This window comes from Rhinoderma darwinii, chromosome 3 (genome assembly GCF_050947455.1).
Source record: "Rhinoderma darwinii isolate aRhiDar2 chromosome 3, aRhiDar2.hap1, whole genome shotgun sequence".
NCBI lineage: Eukaryota > Metazoa > Chordata > Amphibia > Anura > Rhinodermatidae > Rhinoderma > Rhinoderma darwinii.
In genome coordinates this window covers 360,739,049-360,760,101 of record NC_134689.1, presented here as the reverse complement: position 1 = coordinate 360,760,101, position 21,053 = coordinate 360,739,049, and the positions used below count along the sequence as shown (strand labels likewise).

Here is a 21,053-nt window from a genome sequence, read left to right as displayed (position 1 = left end):
GCACTAAAAGGACTTATATTGCTGGGGATTTTTTGGAATGTTGGATTTTTGGGATTTGTTGAAATGTTTGACAATGTAATAAGCCACAATGGGTGACTGCATTCCTGGAATAACATAGACTGCTGGTGAGAGGGATTCTCCTTAGACGCTGTACCTGAAGGAAGGTGCTCTCCTCACACCACTCCCTCCTCTGAAGAAGGGAGGAGGAAAGACAAGTGCAGAACAGGAAGGGCTAGTTTCATAACTCACACACAACAGGAAGAGACTGCTGCAAACTCACAGAGACACCCAAGGGGAGCGAGAGAGGAAGAGTTATGGACAGGAGGCCGGTAAGTGCTGCATACAGACTGGGGGAAGAAGGAGAGCAAAGTACTGAGATACTTGTGAGACACTTGAGACTTTGTAATGGGACTTTAAAGAGACCTGGGGGAGGGTCTGACAGTGAAGGAGCATAATGAGAGGGTTTCTAAGAAGCTTAGACCTGTAGGGACAATATCAGGGGGAACAGTCCCAAAAATAAGTGTAAGGTTGAACGTGAAGCAAAAAAGTCAACATTGCTATGTGTTCATTATAATATAGAAGTACCCAACGTAAACTGTGGTGGTATGTAGGGTCTACCAAGGTGGGACTTGTAGTTCTACTAAGGCCAGAGAACAGGATCAGGGTAGTCTTCTGATGGAACTGCAGAGTTACATATACAGGGGTGAAGCTCCATAGAAGCTGATGGGACAGGGGAGACCTCTAAGGGGACTACAGATGTCAAGATCTTCCCGATCAGGGGGGAACATCAAAATGACTAGAAACTGAGCCAGGTCTTATTGACATGCAAACTCTGTCGTTTTGGGATTGTAGTTCTACAAGAGTCAGGAGGCCGGGTTAGGGGAAACTAGTAATAAACCTGCAGGGTGCAATGTTCATGGCCCCACATGTTGAGACATTTAGTTCCACTGAAGTTGAATAGCCAAGTAGAGGAGGTTCCTCTAAAAATTGCAAGGCCTAGCATGCTGGTACTTGTAGCTCCAAATCAAGGACGACAACTTTGTAGTGGAAGAGATAGTGTGCTGGGACTTCTAGTTCCGCAGAAGCTTAAACGCTTGGTAATAGTGCCTTTTTTAGTTGGTAGGGAGCGGTAATGGAGGATGTCGGACACCAGGGACTTTTGTTGGACTTTGTCTATTTACTTCAGATTCCAGCTCTTGAACAGCACACAGTGGGATTATGTATATTGCTGTGAGCAGACTGTGGCGTTGTTAGTGACACAGCTGCTGTACACCGGGGTCCTGGGTATGGGAGGATTTCCTGTTGTAAGTCATGTAACAATGAGAGTGCAGATTCCTACACAGGAGCAACAAGTCATTTCAAGGAGCTTCTTGTGTCACAGCCATTATAAAGTCTTTGTCTCCACATAAAAGGTCTCATATGTCTGGCAGGGATAGAGTTAACACTCCTTTATGTGGCGGCTGAAGAACTGTAGACTTTCCAGGACATAGATTAGGTGTGTGCGTGCAATGACGTCAGGTTATTTGACAGTGACACATAGGGCAAGCAGTGGCCCGCCACCCCTTCGTGTCCAGAAATATTTTAGACATTATACATATATCTGTCCCGATTCCTGGAGTTGTTTTCTTTTGTCTAGTTGTTAGAAATTCTATTCAGTTGTCTCCTCAGTTATATCTGTTCCTAGGAAAGCTGGGTGATGACCAATATGGTTACTATTATAGCTTTTACAGGTGTTACCGAGAGTCCTGAACGGCAACGTAGCTATATGGGAACGAAGATATATTAGTGCATAACTTGTCAGTGTTCAGCATTCGTGTGCGAGCTGTAATAAAGGCTATATAGATTGCCACCCAACTTTCCCAGAAGTAGATACACTATAACGCCTCATTCACACACAATTTAAACTGTATCAACTGTGTTTTTCTGGGGGGTTTTTTTGCCGTTTTTTTAAAATCCTATAGAGAAGTCTATGGGAAATGCCATACACGGAGTATATATGCTGCCTTTGGAAAAAAAACGCCACTGACCACAAAATTGCTTAAAAAAATGCAACAAACCCAAACAGATTTGTGTGCCGTGCATTTTATATCTTACTATAGACTTTAGCATAACATCTGGCCACAATAATAAAAAATAAAAAAACGCCACGAAAAATGCTGCATGTATATCTAGCCTCAGAAGGTGAATAACATTTTCCAAAATCACAATAGCAAAAAAAAGAATTTCAAAGCAAATGGCACACTAGGCCCTTTCCTAGTCACATATAAAGTCATAAATGAGTTATCGATGGACCTTAGGTTGTCTCCGAGCTATATCTCCGTTCAAAGGTACTAAATTCCCTGGCGTCCATGGGGGTCAAAGTACCAGTCACATAGGAGTAGATGCCGCCTCTGAAGCAGCAAGATGAAGCGCTAAATGTTTACAATGATCATTCATGGCTGCTTTACACAAGTAAGGCTGGGTTCACGTCTGCGTCGGGGTTCCGTTCGTGGATCACCGCTGAGTGACAAGTAATACGGCCCGCACCACAGTCAACATAAGGATTGTCTCCCTGCCTTCCCAGACCCCTGACCAGCAAATATATATATACAGGCCTGTATGCATTAATGCATAGCTAGAGAGATTTGCCATTCAGTAGTCTAGGAAAGCTGGGTGATTATTTTTTAGAGGCTCTTTGGAAATTACAAGCAGGAACTGGATTGGTTGCTATGGGCAACTACTCCAATTTGCAGTTCTGATAAATCTCGCCCATTGTGTTCTTCTATTCTGCACAGTCAGGTGACCTGGTTACACTTTTGGACCCTAATTTCATCGCAAGACATAGTTCATACATGTATTCAAGACCGCTGCTCATAGTGGAGTAGCTGCCCCTGGCATCCAATCAGGTTGCTGCTTTCATTTTCCAAAGGGCATCTGAGAAAATGATAGTTGGAATCTGATGGTTGCTATGGGCAACTACTCTACTTTTGCCTTGCATTAATTTTGATAAATCTCCACATTCTGTCTGAGGCCAAGTGGCAAATCACCCTACATGTGAGCTTACGCCCCCACACCCACTTTTTGCCCGTGAGGGTGTATTTAAATGTGCCAGTTTTGTGGCGTGTTTTTTTTTAAAATTAAATTTGTGGAAAATTGCCTCAAAAAACGCATGTGTAAATACGCTCTAATCCTGGCCGGTATTTCTGGGTGGCAAAGTAGGACCCCTTTACACACTGTTCACACTATCGTCTTGCTTTACTTCAATTCTACTTTATTCTGTTTCAACAGTTTAAAAGAAAAAAAGACAAATGTTTCCAGTAACGTCCACATGGTAAATGGCATCAGTTGGCATCACGTAGCATACAATTTGTCAGGTTTCCATTATTTTTGCTACTCAATTCTACCAAATGAAAAAATAAAAGACCGTATTTTCCCACGATGCTTCGCCACAAATATGGATCACATATAAAATATGCCTCGTAATAAGAGGTTGGGATTTTTAAGGAAAAATATGGCCAATAGAGCACCATGGGAAATGAAACTGTATGTCAAACCCCTGGTGATCGGGAATAGATCGTTGTATTTTATAAGCCGCTTCATCCATTCTAATACGTGATCAGTAATGATTATCCTGCGATGTGGAGACTACGTGTGCGGAGAGCAATAAAAAAAAATTCATTATTTAGTCTAGCAAAACACATAAATTTCCATATGTTTACCGAGCGTCACGCTCTTATCTACCTCCTCTCTTCCGCTCTTAATCCGGCTGTCCTTTCAGTCTTCTCATATGAACAAAGTGCTTATTACTGAAGAACCTGTTTGTTATAAATGAGCAAGAGGTAATGGTGCGGCCATGATGTCTGCGTCATTGAATGTGGTAATTCACTTCTAAATACCCATGTGATATGGAGATGGATATATTTATATTTAATACTGGGCTCTTCAGACATAAATTCAGGGCTATATTTCGATTTTTAAAACAAAAAGTGTGTTTACTATCCCCTCAAATCCACTTGAGCTAAAAAAAAAAAGAAGAAAAAAAAGAAAGTAAAACGCTATTCAGTTTTGATGACATTATGCAAATATATATATAATCAAGCGGTGGAGCAGCAATGCTGGCGCAAACTTGGGCTGGTGACTCATCGTTCCTCTTGGAAAATTCTCCCTGGATCTATATGCACTGCAAGATTTTTTAACGACAGAAATCCCATCGGATATAATAAAAAAAAAAAAAGCGTTTAAAAGTCCGTAACGGACGGAACGTATTTCAGCCGCTAATCCCAGACCGAACGCAGTGCAGGGAGCCGGGCTCCTAGCATCATAGTTTTGTACGACGCTAGGAGTCCCTGCCTCGCTGCCGGACAACTGTCCCGTACTGTAATCATGTTTTCAGTACGGGACAGTTGTCCTGCAGCGAGGCAGGGACTCCTAGCATCGTACATAAGTATGATGCTAGGAGCCCGGCTCCCTGCACTGTGTTCGGTCCGGGATTTCCGGCCGAAATACGTTCCGTCCATTACGGACGTAACATGCTCGTGTGAACCCAGCCTTAACGTGTTATAGGTGTTTAATTAATAATCACATTTCTATAATATGCAAATTTTTTTATTTGGCTACATTTACATGACAGTGAAAGGAAATGGCCATGAAAAACTGTGTGTTTCCAAATTTTCATTCATTTTCAGTCCTTCTGTCCGTTTTTAATGACCATTTGTCATCCTTTTGCCATCCGTTTTTCATGGCCGTTAAAAAAATGGATGGATTTCATTTTTTTCATGTTTGTTTTTTTTTGTCCCAACCCCCTGAAAATTCCACAGTGCCAGTGTCCACATATTGCCATACACATTGCCCATGTAGATAGTGCCACACACGGTTCCCATATAGATAGTGCCACCCCTGTAGACCACTCCACACCCCACACTGTAGACAGTGCCATTGGGGGCTCCCTCTAGGAACAGAATCACCAGCCAGAGCATCGGTCACGCTCTGGCGGGGGATTCTGCTCTAGGAGGAGACCGTGACGTCAAGGGCTTCCCCTGGGCTCAGCGCTTAAAGTAGCGCTGTGCCCGGGGAGTCCTCTTGTGAGAGCCAGGACCAGTTTTTAACGGCCGTCACAAGAATTGATTCCTGAAAAAAAAAAGGTTAATAAAAACGGATCCATTGAGTTGTATGGAGACCATCGGGCTGTGAAAGCGGCCAAAAATAGGAAATGTCCTATTTTTTGACGGCCAGTATTCATGGGCCGTAAAAAAACCCAAAAAACAGCTGTGTGAATACTGCCATAGAACTACATTGTTCTGAAAAAAAAAAATCTAAAAGTCCCGGCATGCATCAATTTCTCCCCGTCATTTGAATGTAACTTTTGCAGTATTTTTTTTTTAATCTATTCACTATAATGTAAAAACCACTAAGAAACCAGTAGTGGTGACAAAAAAAAGCAAACAAAAAAACATTGCATGGCTCGTCCTGAGTGAACCCGGCCTAAGGGCACATAAACATTTATTCTGTTTCTATGTATCCTTGGCACAAGCAGAACTCCTACAAAACTGCCAACAATTCTGGATGTGCTGGTATGTGAAGTAAACTCATTTGTCATGCCGTATCGTGTCCTACAGAAATTTCAGGCGTTTTTTTGCATTTGATGCACGTAATTCTGCATTGCTACGCATTCTGTGTGCGGGTAAACACATTTTTACGCAGCCTCCTGCTTTTCAACATGCACAAGACCTAAAACGCGCGCATGGGTTCACCAAAGAAGAGCCTATACTGGCATCATAGAGAACTGCATCCACAGCGATGCACTGGTATCATCACTCCCATTACTATCTGGTAGTAGAACAAGCCCGCAGTAAGGGGGGGGGGGTGCCCATCATCATCTGTGGCAACAAATTGTACTCCTCAATGACCGGGCACCCATTATTGCTGGAAGTTGCAGGAAGTTGCAGCCAACTGATATGTTGCAGTTGCTCAAAAAGGGTTGTACAGTTATGTATAATGAAAAGTGCTGTATTTTAATTTTCTATTTTCAATAACTCTGTTTGCTGTCATATAATGGAGAGAATACATTTTTGTTTACATTCAGAGGCAGAAAACCATTTGTGACCTGTAGGTAAGGCTCAACTCACACCACGTTTAGTATTTATGTTCAGTGGGTCCAAATGTGCCATAATACTTTTTTTTTTTTCTTATATTGTTGTATTGACATTTTTTTAAATATATTTGGGACGTTGGCTTACATTTATCCACTAAAGTCTATGGGCATGTCATTTTTCCTGCTCCTAAAAGTCAACAGTACATCACAAACGTGGTGTGAATGTGTCCTAAGCCAAGGGTACCCACACACGTAGCTAAGTTTTCCTCAGTTTCTTCTGCAGTGGAATTTTTACATGTTAAATGCGGATTTTGCTGCAGTTTCGCCCCTTTTACATTGAAAAGTGTGAAGTCTGCGTTGAATATCTGCTGCAGACTTGAAAATCCTCCTTATGATCTGATATCTGTGCGTAAAATGTTCATCAGCATGTGGATGATATTTGTTTACTCTCACTACAACACTCTTTCGCTCCTCCAAACGTCTGCCCATTGATTTCAATGGGAAAACGGCATTTCGTTCCGACAGGGACGGCCGCTTGAAAAAACGCAGCGTAAAAAAAGCCCCATAAAAAGAAGTGCATATCACTTCTTGAGCCGTTTTTGGCGCCGTTTTTAATTGTCAATAGAAAAACCGAAACGCATCAAAATACGTTTGATGCTTAAAAAGCGGCTGAAAATCAGAGGCTGTTTTCCCTTGAAAACCGCTCCGTATTTTACAGCCATTTTTCTTTTTGCGTGTGAACATACCCTAAGGCACTGTTCACACTGAGATTTTTGCAGGTAAAAAATTCTGCCTCAAAATTCCGTTTGGAATTTTGAGGCAGATTTTGATCTGCCTGCATGCCGTTTGCCGCGTTTTTCGAAATCAATGCAAGGCTTTTTAGGGAAACATTTTCCAACGCAGTTTCCGTGTCAAAAAAGTGTACAAAAACTCTGTGTGAACAGGGCCTTAGAGCTGTCAGCATTGAGTCTAGGAAAGGAGACTTGTGCTGCGTTCAGCTCACTGAGGATTACCTAAACCGTAAGGCCTAATGCACACGACCGTGGTGATCTTTCGGTACGCAAAATGTCTGTATTTATGGTCCCTTTGTCTGCAAAAAACCTTCTGTAGCGTATCCGTGTGTCATCAGTATTCATGGATCAGCAAAAAAAAAAAAAAGGAAGGCCGGAATTGATGTCACCAGTTTGTCCCAACCCCTGAGTAGGTCAAATGACCTGCAAATACGGACTGTAAAATGACATGTCCTGAGTTTTTGCGGCCCGGGCTCACCGCACCCACACAGATATGGGAACATTGTGGTAGTGTGCATGGGGCCATATAAATTAATGGGTCCGTTGGCTAGCCGCAAAATTGCTGATAGCACACGGACCAAAAAACCACGGTGAGTGGCATGAAATCTGTCTACATGCTGTTTTTGGCACCTGTGATTACAGACTGGGAATATGTGACCATTGGATTCTTTCGAACGCAGAAATTGTGGACACATAAAATACAACGCGATAATCATGGCATGTAAAATAACCGTGGAACGGTGTCCTTAAATGTAGGGTGGACGTTTTCTGTGTTCGGTCCGTTAACCTGGAAGTAAAGAAATCCGAGGTATGAGTCACGGGGAGTCTTCGTGCTGTTTATATGTAGCAGGTGCACTTTTAACAATAATATTACTGGAACAATGCGCAAGGACGTTTCCGATCTAATGATTATAATAAAAGAAAAGAAATAAATATATATATTAGTTTAATAATGTTCATATCACGGTGGGCCCAGGCTCTTACACAATAAAGGCCATTTGATTCTGCAGCAGCATCGGCGTTTGCAGGTAAGTCGATCTAGCTACTTACCTGCAAACGCTGATGCTGCTGCAGAATCATCTGTAGCCTCTGGTGCCGATGTGTCCTCGCTCGTCTGACACGATGCAGGACCTGGGGCAGGAAGTGACGTCACAGCGTGATCTCTCGAGAACACGCTGTGTCTGTGCACTGCCAGAAGCTGGGTGGTAACGAAGAGAAGTGGATGATGCTGATTCGTCAGCATCATACACTTTTATTCACAACGCCCAGCTAGTAAAAGAAGTAAAAACGCCCCGATGTACACACACATAATACACGCCCAGTTGTACTTTTACTGTAAACACGCCCAGTTGTACTTTAGAAAGCCTCATTTGCATAAATATAAAAATGGTCATAACTTGGTCAAAAATGCTCGTTTTTTAAAAAAAAAAAAAAAGTTACTTATCTACATTGCAGTGCCGATCTGCTGCAATAGGAGATAGGGGTTGCAAAATCTGGTGACAGAGCCTCTTTAAGGCAGGCCACCGTTTTTCCTCTAATGGTGCCTATAGAGATTAGATATAAGGTGGCCACTTCACAAATGACCAGTGGTATTGCTGACTAAAACAACCCTCCCAAGAACATGTCAGACTTATCAAGAAGATGCTTGGAGAGCATGCAGACGTTTGTTACCACCCATGTTTGTTTCCGCCCTGCCAACCCTTGCCCTCTTATGTGTCATCTGGAGTATGACACAAGGTTTCTTATCCTGCCTGATAAGACAGACAAATGTTTAACCGTCTTGAAGTAGGAAGAGGAGGGTTGTTATCTCGATGAGGAACAGTTTGTAGATGGTATTGATGATTTAGTGCACACTTCCTCATTCAAGTCGGGTGACATAATTGTTGTCCACAAAATGCATACCGGTCACATGGATGATGGAAGACATAAATAAGACATATTGTCGCCTCACATCCGTGTGTTGCACCTGCCTGGAAATAGCCGTGACGTAATGGTTCCTGACGTGGTACCTCAAACTGCCTATGCTTTAGAGCCCATTTACACGACAAGATAATCGGTTAGATTCCAGCACTATGATGCAATCGTGCATAAGTGTGCATGGCTCCATAGAAATGAATGTGTCAGGGTGCTATCGGTTACAAAAAACGGATAGCACCCTGAAGAAAATTACTGAAGTGGGCATGAGGCATAAAAATGCTAAAAAATGTCACTAATAAAGCTAAAACTCAGGATTTCCAGGGTTTTCAAGTGATGGCCTATTCGTAGCATAGGCCATCATGTATGGTTGATGGGGGTCTGACCCCTGAGACAAGTGCTTGGGGCTGAGCTGCAGTACCAGATATAGCCACACTTGCATGGACGTCACTGTTTTGGGTACTGCAGTGAAGGTACCGCCAGCGCCACTTTCCCTGGGTTCTGCTGATGGGGGGGGGGGGGGTGTGTCCGGGTCCCAGGAAATTGACACCTACCCATTATAAAATGATGGCCTGTCCTTTGGATAGGCCATCAATTTAAAATCCCAGAAATGTATTTATTTCTGCAGTCATCACACATTCTTTTCTCGTGGTTAAACGTTTGGTTCTGATACCATGATACAGTTCAGAGCAATTTTACTATTTTAACCTCCTACCCCTTCTGAAATGTTACCTGGAGGGGGAATTCCACTCTGGGGTGGAAGTACTTTTTTAATGGCAACCTCCAGCTACAAGGTAAAAATAGCAAACGTTTTGGGCGTAGACAGCACATGATAAAATGAGCATAAAATTCTATTTTTAAGCTACATTTATTCTAGCCATATACATAGCTGGCCTCCTGTATGAAGACTAGTGTAGATAAAGAGTGAAGCAGTTGCTCATGGCAATCCGATTCCAGCTTTAGTTTCCTAATCTGCCATGGAAAAATGAATCTGGTTGCTATAGGCTAAGGTTACCCCCCTTTTGTCGTTAGGCCTCCTTCAGACTGCTGTTCTAGTTTTTGATTCATTTTATTTTTTTTTGCAAAACTGGAGCCTATGGGAGCAAAATGGCAGAAGCATGTTGTGAGTCTGTAACAACACCATACAAAACCCCCTCCCAACCCGAAAAGGTGAAAAATGTGACAAAAACGTGTAAAGAATACTGTGTGTGTGTATAATATATATATATATATATATATATATATATATATATATACACACACACACACACCCGTTCAAAAATTTAGGGTCACTTAGAAATTTCCTTATTTTTGAAAGAAAACCACAGTTTTTTTCAATGAAGATAACATTAAATTAATCAGAAATACACTCTATACATTGTTAATGTGCTAAATGACTATTCTAGCTGCAAACGTCTGGTTTTTAATGCAATATCTACATAGGTGTATAGAGGCCCATTTCCAGCAACCATCACTCCAATGTTCTAATGGTACATTGTGTTTGCTAACTGTGTTAGAAGGCTAATGGATGATTAGAAAACACTTTAAAAACCTTGTGCAATTATGTTAGCACCGCCGTAAACAGTTTTGCTGTTTAGAGGAGCTATAAAACTGACCTTCCTTTGAGCTAGTTGAGAATCTGGAGCATTACATTTGTGGGTTCGATTAAACTCTCCAAATGGCTAGAAAAAGAGATCTTTTATGTGAAACTCGACAGTCTATTCTTGTTCTTAGAAATGAAGGCTATTCCATGCGAGAAATTGCCAAGAAACTGAAATTTTCCTACAACAGTGTGTACTACTCCCTTCAGAGGACAGCACAAACAGGCTCTAACCAGAGTAGAAAGAGAAGTGGGAGGCCCCGCTGCACAACTGAGCAACAAGACAAGTACATTAGTCTCTAGTTTGAGAAATAGACGCCTCACAGGTCCTCAACTGGCTGCTTCATTAAATAGTACCCGCAAAACGCCAGTGTCAACGTCTACAGTGAAGAGGCGACTCCGGGATGCTGGCCTTCAGGGCAGAGTGGCAAAGAAAAAGCCATATCTGAGACTGGCTAATAAAAGGAAAAGATTAAAATGGGCAAAAGCACACAGACATTGGACAGAAGAAGATTGGAAAAAAGTGTTATGGACAGACGAATCGAAGTTTTAGGTGTTTGGATCACACAGAAGAACATTTGTGAAACGCAGAACAACTGAAAAGATGCTGGAAGAGTGCCTGACGCCACCTGTCAAGCATGGTGGAGGTAATGTGATGGTCTGGGGTTACTTTGGTGCTGGTAAAGTGGGAGATTTGTACAAGGTAAAAGGGAAGGAAGGCTATCACTCCATTTTGCAATGCCATGCCGTACCCTGTGGACAGCGCTTGATTGGAGCTAATTTCATCCTACAACAGGACAATGACCCAAAGCACACCTCCAAATTATGCAAGAACTATTTAGGGAAGAAGCAGGCAGCTGGTATTCTATCTGTAATGGAGTGGCCAGCGCAGTCACCAGATCTCAACCCCATAGAGCTGTTGTGGGAGCAGCTTGACCGTATGGTACGCAAGAAGTGCCCATCAAGCCAATCCAACTTGTGGGAGGGCCGTCTGGAAGCATGGGGTGAAATTTCTCCCGATTACCTCAGCAAATTAACAGCTAGAATGCCAAAGGTCTGCAATGCCGTAATTGCTGCAAATGGAGCATTCTTTGACGAAAGCAAAGTTTGAAGGAGAAAATTATTATTTCAAATAAAAATCATTATTTCTAACCTTGTCAATGTCTTGACTATATTTTCTAGTCATTTTGCAACTCATTTGATAAATATAAGTGTGAGTTTTCATGGAAAACACAAAATTGTCTGGGTGACCCCAAACTTTTGAACGGTAGTGTATATGTACTCTTGGTGTCCATAGTGAAGGGTCAGACTGGTCCACTAGAGGATCCTTCGGTCGGCCCAGGTCCCGATACAATATTGGGCCCAAATGGTCCAGTAGCAGTTAACCCCAATTAATGCTGATATGGAACCAATCATTTGCTGCCAGGGACAGTAATTATTGGTTGATCCTCATATAACTTATTAGAATTTATTAATGAAGTGTCCTGTGTGTGATATGATAACAGCATAATTTAGAATGTAAAGAAAAGTGGACATCCACACGTTCTGTATAGACTGACGGTAGGAGCTGAGGATTCATCTCCTCTGATGATCCCAAGGCATACCAGTACGACCAGTATAGTATTTAAAAAAAAAAAAAGTATAATGCTGTTTTGTATATAACAAAATGAAATTGTGTTTCATGGCGGTTACAAACATTGAATTCCCTGTTTATTTTAAAAACAAGCGAATTGCAGTTATTACTGATGGCAAGAAGGTTTATTCCGCCTGCATAGCAGTGGTGTGGGTTTAGCTTCAGAGCAAACTCCAGCATTGAGCAAGCAACACCGAGATCATTTTCTGAGTAAACGGGGATTTAGGCTAATTTAAATAAATATAATACTATCCAATAATGCAGCCTACTATTTTTAATAGGCACGGGGTCATGCTCCAGTTCTGTGGTCACCCAGATTTTCTAGACACCTAGTTATGGAGAGATACATTCCCTACTCTTGTATTGCTTCATAGCAAGGCATGTTTGCCATTCAGGAGTCTGAGAAAACTAGGCCTCAACCCTTCTCAAAGTCACAATAATTTTTCAAAAACGGTTATAACTTAAAAGGGTTTTTCGAGATTTACATTTTTCTTTGCTTCGAGAAGGAAAATTTATAAAAATAAATAAATACTCACCTGTTAAATCCCCCATTGCTCCAGTGGTCCCTGCAGTTCTTTGCTGACATTTCTGCAGCGAGGACGTGCCGTTCATGCGGTGATACTAGCATGGTCAACACTAGACTGCTGAGGGCAGGGACTGGCTGCTGCGGTCATGAATAGCACGTAATCCCTACAGGACAGGGAACACTGGCGCAGCTGCGCTGAATCGGCAAGGGATTGAACAGGTGAGTATTGTTTTTTTGTTTAACGCAACTTTCCTGTTCCTAGCAAAAAAAAACAAAAAACGGAAAACCCCTTTAGGTTACGTTTGCACTCATCGGTGGTTTGAAAAATCTTTACAAGCAACTGATGGAAAGTTACATCAGTCGAACGATCGTACGTATGCCGCACATGTATTGTAAGCGTATGTGCACACGGCAACGCCAAATACGTCTGAAATTACGTAGCTGTTTTCAGGGGAAAACAGCTCCTGAATTTCAGACGTTTTTACAAGTGCACGCGTTTTTCGCGGCGTCTTTTACGGACGTAATTGGAGCTGGTTTTCATTGAAGTCTATGAGAAAACGGCTCCAATTACGTCCAAAGAAGTGTCCTGCACTTCTTTGACGCGGCCGTCTTTTGACAGCTCGTCTGCACAGAACATCGTGAAACCCATTGCAGGCAATGGGCAGATGTTTGCCGACATATTGGAGCCGTCTTTTCAGATGTAATTCGAGGCGTAAAACGCCTACATTACGTCTGAAAAGAGGTAGTGTGCACATACTCTAAATGTCCATCCATCGGTATCTTCATTGTTTGATTGAGATCTCCATATTATCAGGGCTGTTGGGAAATGGTTATATAATAATGAAACATACTGTTCTAAATATGACCGTTTTGTACCAGAATTTATTGTGAAATTTATAGTGGCCTGCTTTAATTATTTTTTTGTCTTTTTTTTTTTTTTTTTTTTTTTTTTTTGAATGTTTAATCAAACCTATATGTTCAGACATTATTAAAGAGCACCTGTTACCTCTCCTGATAGGTCGATTTTTAGTGAATAATTGTATTTACTAGAGCTGTATTTTGCTGTTCCTCCTAGAAATGTATAAATTGATATCTTGGTGTTATCATTCCCCTTGCAAAAAGACTGCGTCCCTACACACTCACTCTGCAGTGATTGGACAGTGTCAGTCCGTGTAGGGACACACCCCCAACTGGTTACACCCGGTTGCTAATTTATTCATAAATTTCTAGGAGGAATAACAAAGGAACGGCACAACGTATAGCTGTAAGAATTTTTTTTCCAGCATTATCTCATGTAAAATACAATTATTTACAAAAACAGTCATTTTGGAAGAGGTGACAGGTAATCTTTAACCCTTTTCTTGCCAAGGACGTATCTCATATGTCCTGGCAGGGAGGCACTTCAGTAGTCAAGGACAGATTTGCGATTAATTAGGGTTAGGCTGGCTGTGTTCGCACGTCGGTCAATTTGAGTGTTTTTTTTTTTGTTGAGATTTTAGCAGAATTGTGACCAAATGTAGTGGTCTTGCTGCATTTTTTTTTTTACGTTGCTGCAAAAAAGTGCTGACTGCGACGTGTGAACACAGCATTAGAGTTTGTATAGGGGATGGAAAATGATATACCTATATAATAACCAATTAAATTTTAATGCAAAAGCTGGTTTGGTTTGGGCATTCTGTTAACACACGTACCTATGAACGTAGTGTGGTATGTATGAACTCCCTTCTTACAGGTTTTTTTGCAGAGTACATTTTATCTGCATAAGGGGTCTGCTTAAGTATGCGTTTTAGTCGCAAAGTTGAATTTTTATATACGGTATGCTTTGCGGCATCAAAACATTTTTTCAATTTTTGGGAGCCGTGTGCAGTATATACATTTTAAACACATTTGTGGATGACTGCCAAATATTGAATGGCCTCTGTTTCAGCATTTTTGAGATCACAAGCTCTTTTCACACCTTGTTCTATTATTTTTACATTTTATTTTTGTGTGTAAACCTCTGTTTTATGCTTTTTTTTAAAAAAAAAAATAATATTCTTCTTCCTGTTTGACAAAATTACTTAAACGTGGACTTGGCAGCGAACAGTACATCAAGACAAATGCAATTGTTAGGGTATGTTCACATGGCTTAAATCGAAAGCAGAACGCCTCCAAACATCTGGCCATTGATTTCAATGGGAAAAAACGGCGTTCTGTGCGTGTCACTACTTGAGCCGTTTTTCATTGATTCCATAGAAAAAAAGCTACAAAAACGGCCGTAAAAAACGCAGCAAAAAAAAACAGTTGCTGAAAATCAGGAGCTGTTTTCTCTTAAACAGCTCCGTATTTTCAGATGCTTTTTAGTAAGCGTGTGAACATACCCTTAGGTTGCCTGCTTTCAGGAAATATATAGGGTCTGGGGGTGCGCTCACTTTTTAAGATGTGCAATTTCTATATTTAATAGATTGTTACTTTTTTCTAATTTTCAGCTTAAGGCACACCATTGTAGAATCTGTCTGTAATTACGGACCAATTCACTTCTATTGACCACGGACATCTTCTCGTATATTTGCAGGAAGGTGTCCAGCCGTAGAAAGCCTCCGCAAAAGATAGGACGTGTCCTATCTTTTGCTTTTTACGGACCGTGCTCTCATACTTTGTATGGGAGTACGGGCTGAAAATGTGGGTGGCTGTCCGTGGCCGGCCGTGCCTGTAATCACGGACCGTGATTACGGGCACGAACGTGTACACGAGGCACAGATTTTTAGTCTCTTCAAGACTTGTAATTTTATGAAGATATGTATATGTAGACATAGGCAGAAGTGGTATGTATGAACTCTGCACATACTGAACTTTTATTTTTAGGATGTGTGGTGTGTCTAATTTTGTGCTTGGGTCACACTTTTAGCTACAAATATAAATTTTGTAAACTGGAGAAAGAAAAGGAGCTTAGAAGCCATATATTAAATATTATTTTAATGACACATAATAACATACGTACAAAGAAGGCTTAAAAAGGTACAAAATGGACATGAGGACACTGTTACAATTCCAGTGAAAACACGTTATGAACAGACTACTTATAGCATATGGGAAGAGATATCAAATTCAGATATACATAGCTATGAGGTACGGGTGGTAAATGAAAATCGGAAGCACTGAATATCATGCCATGACACAATGTCAGTAGTAGTTACTAGTAGTAAGGATATGATAAAGTGCTAGTATATGAATTGTTTCAAGAAACAAATGCAGCCACCCTTTCCCTCCATTAATAACAAGTCTTACCCATTTGGTGGTTAGTAGGAGAGTCTGACAGCCGTGCACAGGACCCCAACGGGCGTTTCGCAATGAGCTTTCTCAAGGGGTTTCAATAAAAATTTTGAATGCATTTAAAAAAAAAAAAGAAAATTAGGGTATGTGCACACGAACAATTTTCAGACGTAATGGAGGTGTTTTACGCCTCGAATTACGCCTGAAAAGACGGCTCCAATACGTGGGCAAACATCTGCCATTGCTTGCAATGGATCTGTGCAGACGAGCTGTCATTTTACACGTCGCTGTCAAAATACTGCACGTAAAATGACAGCTCGTCAAAAGAAGTGCAGGACACTTCTTGGGACATTTTTGGAGCCGTTTTCTCATAGACTCGGCTCCAAAAAGTCCGTAAAAAACGCTGGGAAATCTCCCCGAAATACGCGAGCTGCTCAAAAAACGTCTGAAAATCAGGTATTTTGAGATGGTTTTTGACTCTGCGTGTGAACATACACTGACAAAAAAAAATTGTGTGTGTGTGTGTAAAGTGCTAAATGGCATTTTAACAGTGCGCCAGGCGTTTTCTTCAAAATATAGAGGTATAGCATAATTTTTTATTTGTATATGTCAAAAAGTGTGAAAATTGTTCTGGCCATCAGAGGTGCAAAATATCCAAAAACCCATGGCCGTGAAAGGGTTAAAGAGCATTTAGAACAGTGGTGGGCAAATAGTAGATTGGGATCTACCAGTAGACCTCAGGCTGACTTTAACACAGAAGTGGGAAAATTGCTGTCTCAAAGGTTTCTGGTTCAGTGTGTCCGTCACTTCCCTTTTAGGGTATGTGCACACGTAGTGACCAAAAACGTTTGCAAATACAGAGTTGTTTTCAAGGGAAAACAGACCCTGATTTTCAGACGTTTTCTGAGCAACTCGCGTTTTTCGCAGGGTTTTTTACGTCCGTTTTTTGAGCTGTTTTCATTGGAGTCTATGAGAAAATGGCTCCAAAAACGTCCAAAGAAGTTTCCTGCACTTCTTTGACGAGGCAGTCATTTTACGCGTCGTCGTTTGACAGCTGTCAAACGACCATGCGTAAATTGCAGGTTGTCGGCACAGTACGTCGGCAAACCCATTCAAATGAATGGGCAGATGTTTGCCGACGTATTGGAGCCGAATTTGCAGGCGTAAATCGAGGCATAATACGCCTCGTTTACGCCTGAAAATAGGCCGTGTGAACCCAGCCTTATAGTAAACTGGCGAATCATACAGGGACTTGTGAGCCGTTAGCAGTGCTATTAGCTGGTGTGGCTCCTATACGCTACTACAAGATAACACAAGATAGTCTCTCGTACAGAGCAAGGCAGAAGGGAGGAGCAGTACGGTCATGTATGAAGAATAAAGGCTGCGGAGCAAGTGCAATAAGTAACTAAAGGCCCTTCTACATGGGCCAATGATCAGGCAAACAAGCGTTCATATGAGCAAACGCTCAGTCGTCGGCTAATCGCATAATTTATGCGATAAATATTATCGTTCATTCCGTGTGACCGCCGTTGCAGCTAGCAGGCCGGTTAATGCTGCAGTTTTCCACAGTGGACATTCCGGGCGAAAAACTGCACCACAGTTTGGTGCGTTTTTTTCGGCTGGAATTCCCTGCGTTGCGAGGGGCAGATAGGCTGTGTGCTTTTATGCAGCGTATCCGCCCTGTGTGAACTCAGCCTTACTGTTCCTCCTATCACTGACATAAGGGCACTGGGGCATCATGCAAAACACCTAGCTCGGGCTCCAAAAGTACATCCGATACTGAAAAGGTTCGGCCACTCCTGATTAAGAGCAACATGTAAATTTACGTGCCTATTTAGGCGCTGTGGTGCCTTGCTCTGATGTTACACGGCCACAATAAGTCACAATTTAACACATGCATAGTTCACAGGGCACATTTACTTATTGTTACACTGGTATGCATTGTGTTGTATTCCCCAGTCAGACGCGCATCTCTTGATGAAAATGGCGTCACTATTGAACTACCTGCATGTCTTGGAACCGTTGTCACTTCGTGTGCTGTGAAATGGTGCTCGGTAAGGCACCATATTTGGCAGATATTCTCCCCTAGAAGCAATATTTCTGGGGATCTATAATATAATTTGATCAAATATAGGCATACAAAGGCCCTACATACGTCTATAGGCGCTAGGGGTTGTATGGAGCTATAATACAGCCATGTGAATTATGCCTTCCAGCAGTGTGTATTTTGTCTGTGTGGGTATAAATATTAATGAATGATAATATTTAGATGGCATGTAGACGGCATCATAAGTCCATTTGTAGAATCCGACACATTAGGTCTTTTATCAACTTTACTAACTACATAACGATGTAAAACACAGTAGCAATTGTAGATGTGTACTGCAGAATGTGAGAAAGTCAGAAAGCACCCAAACATATATAAGATGCTATTGGATCATGTTATTATGTATTCGGGCCTGTGCACATCACGTTTTTGTTCTAAAAACTCCTGTAGTATAAGTTAAACGTAGGCTGTGACAGATGCCTTAACAGTGGCATCCGTCACCATAGGGTTTAATACTATACATCAGGGCCGCCATCAGGGGGGTATTAGGGGTAGTGGTGTGAGGGGCCCGGCCAAACCTAATTGAAAGGGGGGCCCGGCAACTGCCGCGACATTCTTTTGGTAGGAAAAAACGGGCCCCTGCAATGGGGCCCGTTTTTTTCACTAAAAGAATGTCGTGAGCTGCTGCTGCTGCTGCGGGCCCCCTCCCCTCGTCATGGGGTGCCGTCAAACCGTCCGACCGCGCGCGCGCACCCGATCGCGCGCCCAAGGAAACTCCCGAGCGCGCACCCACGAACGCCCGCACTGGAGACCGCCCGCGCGCGTACCCGCGATCGGCCGCGCGCGTACCCGCGATCGGCCGCGCGCGCACCCGCGAACGAAGCGCGCGCAGCCGCGGACACACATGGACAAAACTTACCTGGAGCCTGGCTGGAGGTGAAGGACTGGACGTCTAACCCGAAGACCTCGCCTGGAAGACATCACCGGAAGAGGACTGGAGTGGGAGCAGCAGCTCTTCTGACACAGTGAGTAAATTATCTCAAAGTGCTGATCATTTATGGCCCTGTTCACACAGTATTTTGCAGGCAAAAAAAAATCTGCCTCAAAATTCCTTAAAGAATTTTGAGGCAGATTTTGACCTGCCCACACTATCTTGCCGCGTTTTTTTGCTGCGTTTTTTGCCCGTGGCGATTGAGGACAGCAGACAAAAAACGCAGCGAAAAATGCATTTTCTGCCTCCCATTGATTTCGATGGCAGGTCAGAGGCGGAACCGCGGCAAGAAAGGACGTGCTGATTTTTCTTTTTTCCGCGACTGGCTCCCATTGATTTCAGATTAAATCAATGGGAGGCGGTTTTGGAAGTTGTTTGGTGCTGATTCTGACGCAGTGTCCGAGTCAATATCAAGGGCCAAAAACTCTGAACTGGTCCTTATTGTTAGGGCTTATTCAGACGAACGTGTAATACGTCCGTGCAACGTGCGTGATTTTCACGCGCCTCGCACGGACCTATGTTACTCTATGGGGCCGTTCAGACTGTCAGTGATTTTCACGCGCCTAGCACGGACCTGTTACTCTATGGGGCCGTGCAGACTGTCAGTGATTTTCACGCGCCTCGCACGGACCTATGTTACTCTATGGGGCCGTGCAGACTGTCAGTGATTTTCACGCAGCGTGTGTCCGTGTGTCCGCTGCGTAAAACTCACGACATGTCCGATATTTGTGCATTGTTTGCGCATCACGCACCCATTGAAGTCAATGGGTGCGTGAAAATCCCGCCCAGCACTTCCGCAGCCGTATAAACTATGAATGAAAACAGAAAAGCACCACGTGCTACAAACATACAAACAGAGTGTCATAATGATGGCGGCTGCGGGAAAATCACGCAACCGCGCATCATACGCTGCTGACACACGGAGCAGTTATGGACCTTTTGCATGCGCAAAACGCCACGTTTTTTGCGCGTGCAAAAAGCACACGCTTGTGTGAATCCGGCCTTAGGGTAGGAACACACTAGGCATGAACGCTGCGGATTTTATGGAACACATTTTATTGTGGATAATCCGCAGCGTATCACAGTCGCAGCAGAGGGGGTCAGATATGAACAAATCTCATCCACACGCTGCAAAAATAATGGACCTGCCGTGTGGCTTTTGGCTTTTTAAGCCGCAGCGTGTCAATGTATTCTGTGGGATCGCCGCTCCTCTGTTGCGGAAATGCTGCGGTTCTGCCGCAAAAATCACAAATGAGAAAAAAAAAAGGTACTTTTTTAAATTGATAAAGTTTAGACTTGCCCCGGCCGTAGTCCTGGTGACGCGATCCTCTATTCTTAGCGCAGCCCGGCCTCCGGTCATGACGTTTTATACCATGTGACTGCTGCAGCGGTCACATGGTCTACAGCGTCATCCCAGGAGGCGGGGCTACGTTCAGAAGAGACAGATGCGTCACCAGGACTACGGCCGGGGCAAGTCGAAACTTTTTTTTCCCTGCAGGATTCCCGCAGCGGACACGCCTCACCAAACCTGCGCCACTATTTGGTGCGGTTTTGCTGTCAGAATTCCCTGCGGCTCCCGGGATAAGCTGTGTAGTTTTACTCAGCATATCCGCCTAGTGTGTCCCTTATGATGTCGCTCCTGGAGCTGCTGCCGGTCTCTAAATAGGCAGTTGGTTCAGTAGAATTTGGAATTATTTTCTTTTGTGAACCAGCTTAAAAAAATACAAAACTTTTGTGTTAGGGCCTGTTCACATCACCGTTCGCTTCCGTTCCGGGGTTCCGTCTGAGGTTTCCGTCGGGTGAACCCCGCAACGGAAAGTGAAAGTGACAGCACAGCTTCCGTTTCAGTCACCATTGATCTCAATGGTGACGGAAATATCGCTAATGGTTTCCGTTCGTCACCATTCCGGCTGGTTTTCGGACGGAATCAATAGCGCAGTCGACTGCGCTAATGGTGATGGAAACGGAAGCTGTGCTGTCACTTTCACTTTCCGTTGCGGGGTTCACCCGACAGAAACCTCAGACGGAACCCCGGAGCGGAAGCGAACGGTGATGTGAATAGGCCCGAACACAAAAGTTTTGTATTTTTTTAAGCTGGTTCACAAAAAAAAATAATTCCAAATTCTACTGAACCAACTGCCTATTTAGAGACCGGCAGCAGCTCCAGGAGCGACATCATAAGGGACACACTAGGCGGATATGCTGAGTAAAACTCCACAGCTTATCCGC

General features: G+C 43.0%; 1 protein-coding gene across 1 annotated transcript in view; it reads left to right on the top strand.

Annotated features, from left to right (window-relative positions):
- Positions 1-224: 224 nt before the first annotated feature.
- VAMP8 (vesicle associated membrane protein 8) overlaps positions 225-21,053 on the top strand; it is a 40,256-nt gene continuing 19,427 nt past the window's right edge. Inside the window, exon 1 of the mRNA XM_075858566.1 lies at positions 225-329. Within this exon, the coding sequence (XP_075714681.1) occupies positions 315-329 (15 nt within the window). The 5' untranslated portion in view covers positions 225-314. The remainder of the gene's footprint in view (positions 330-21,053) is intronic.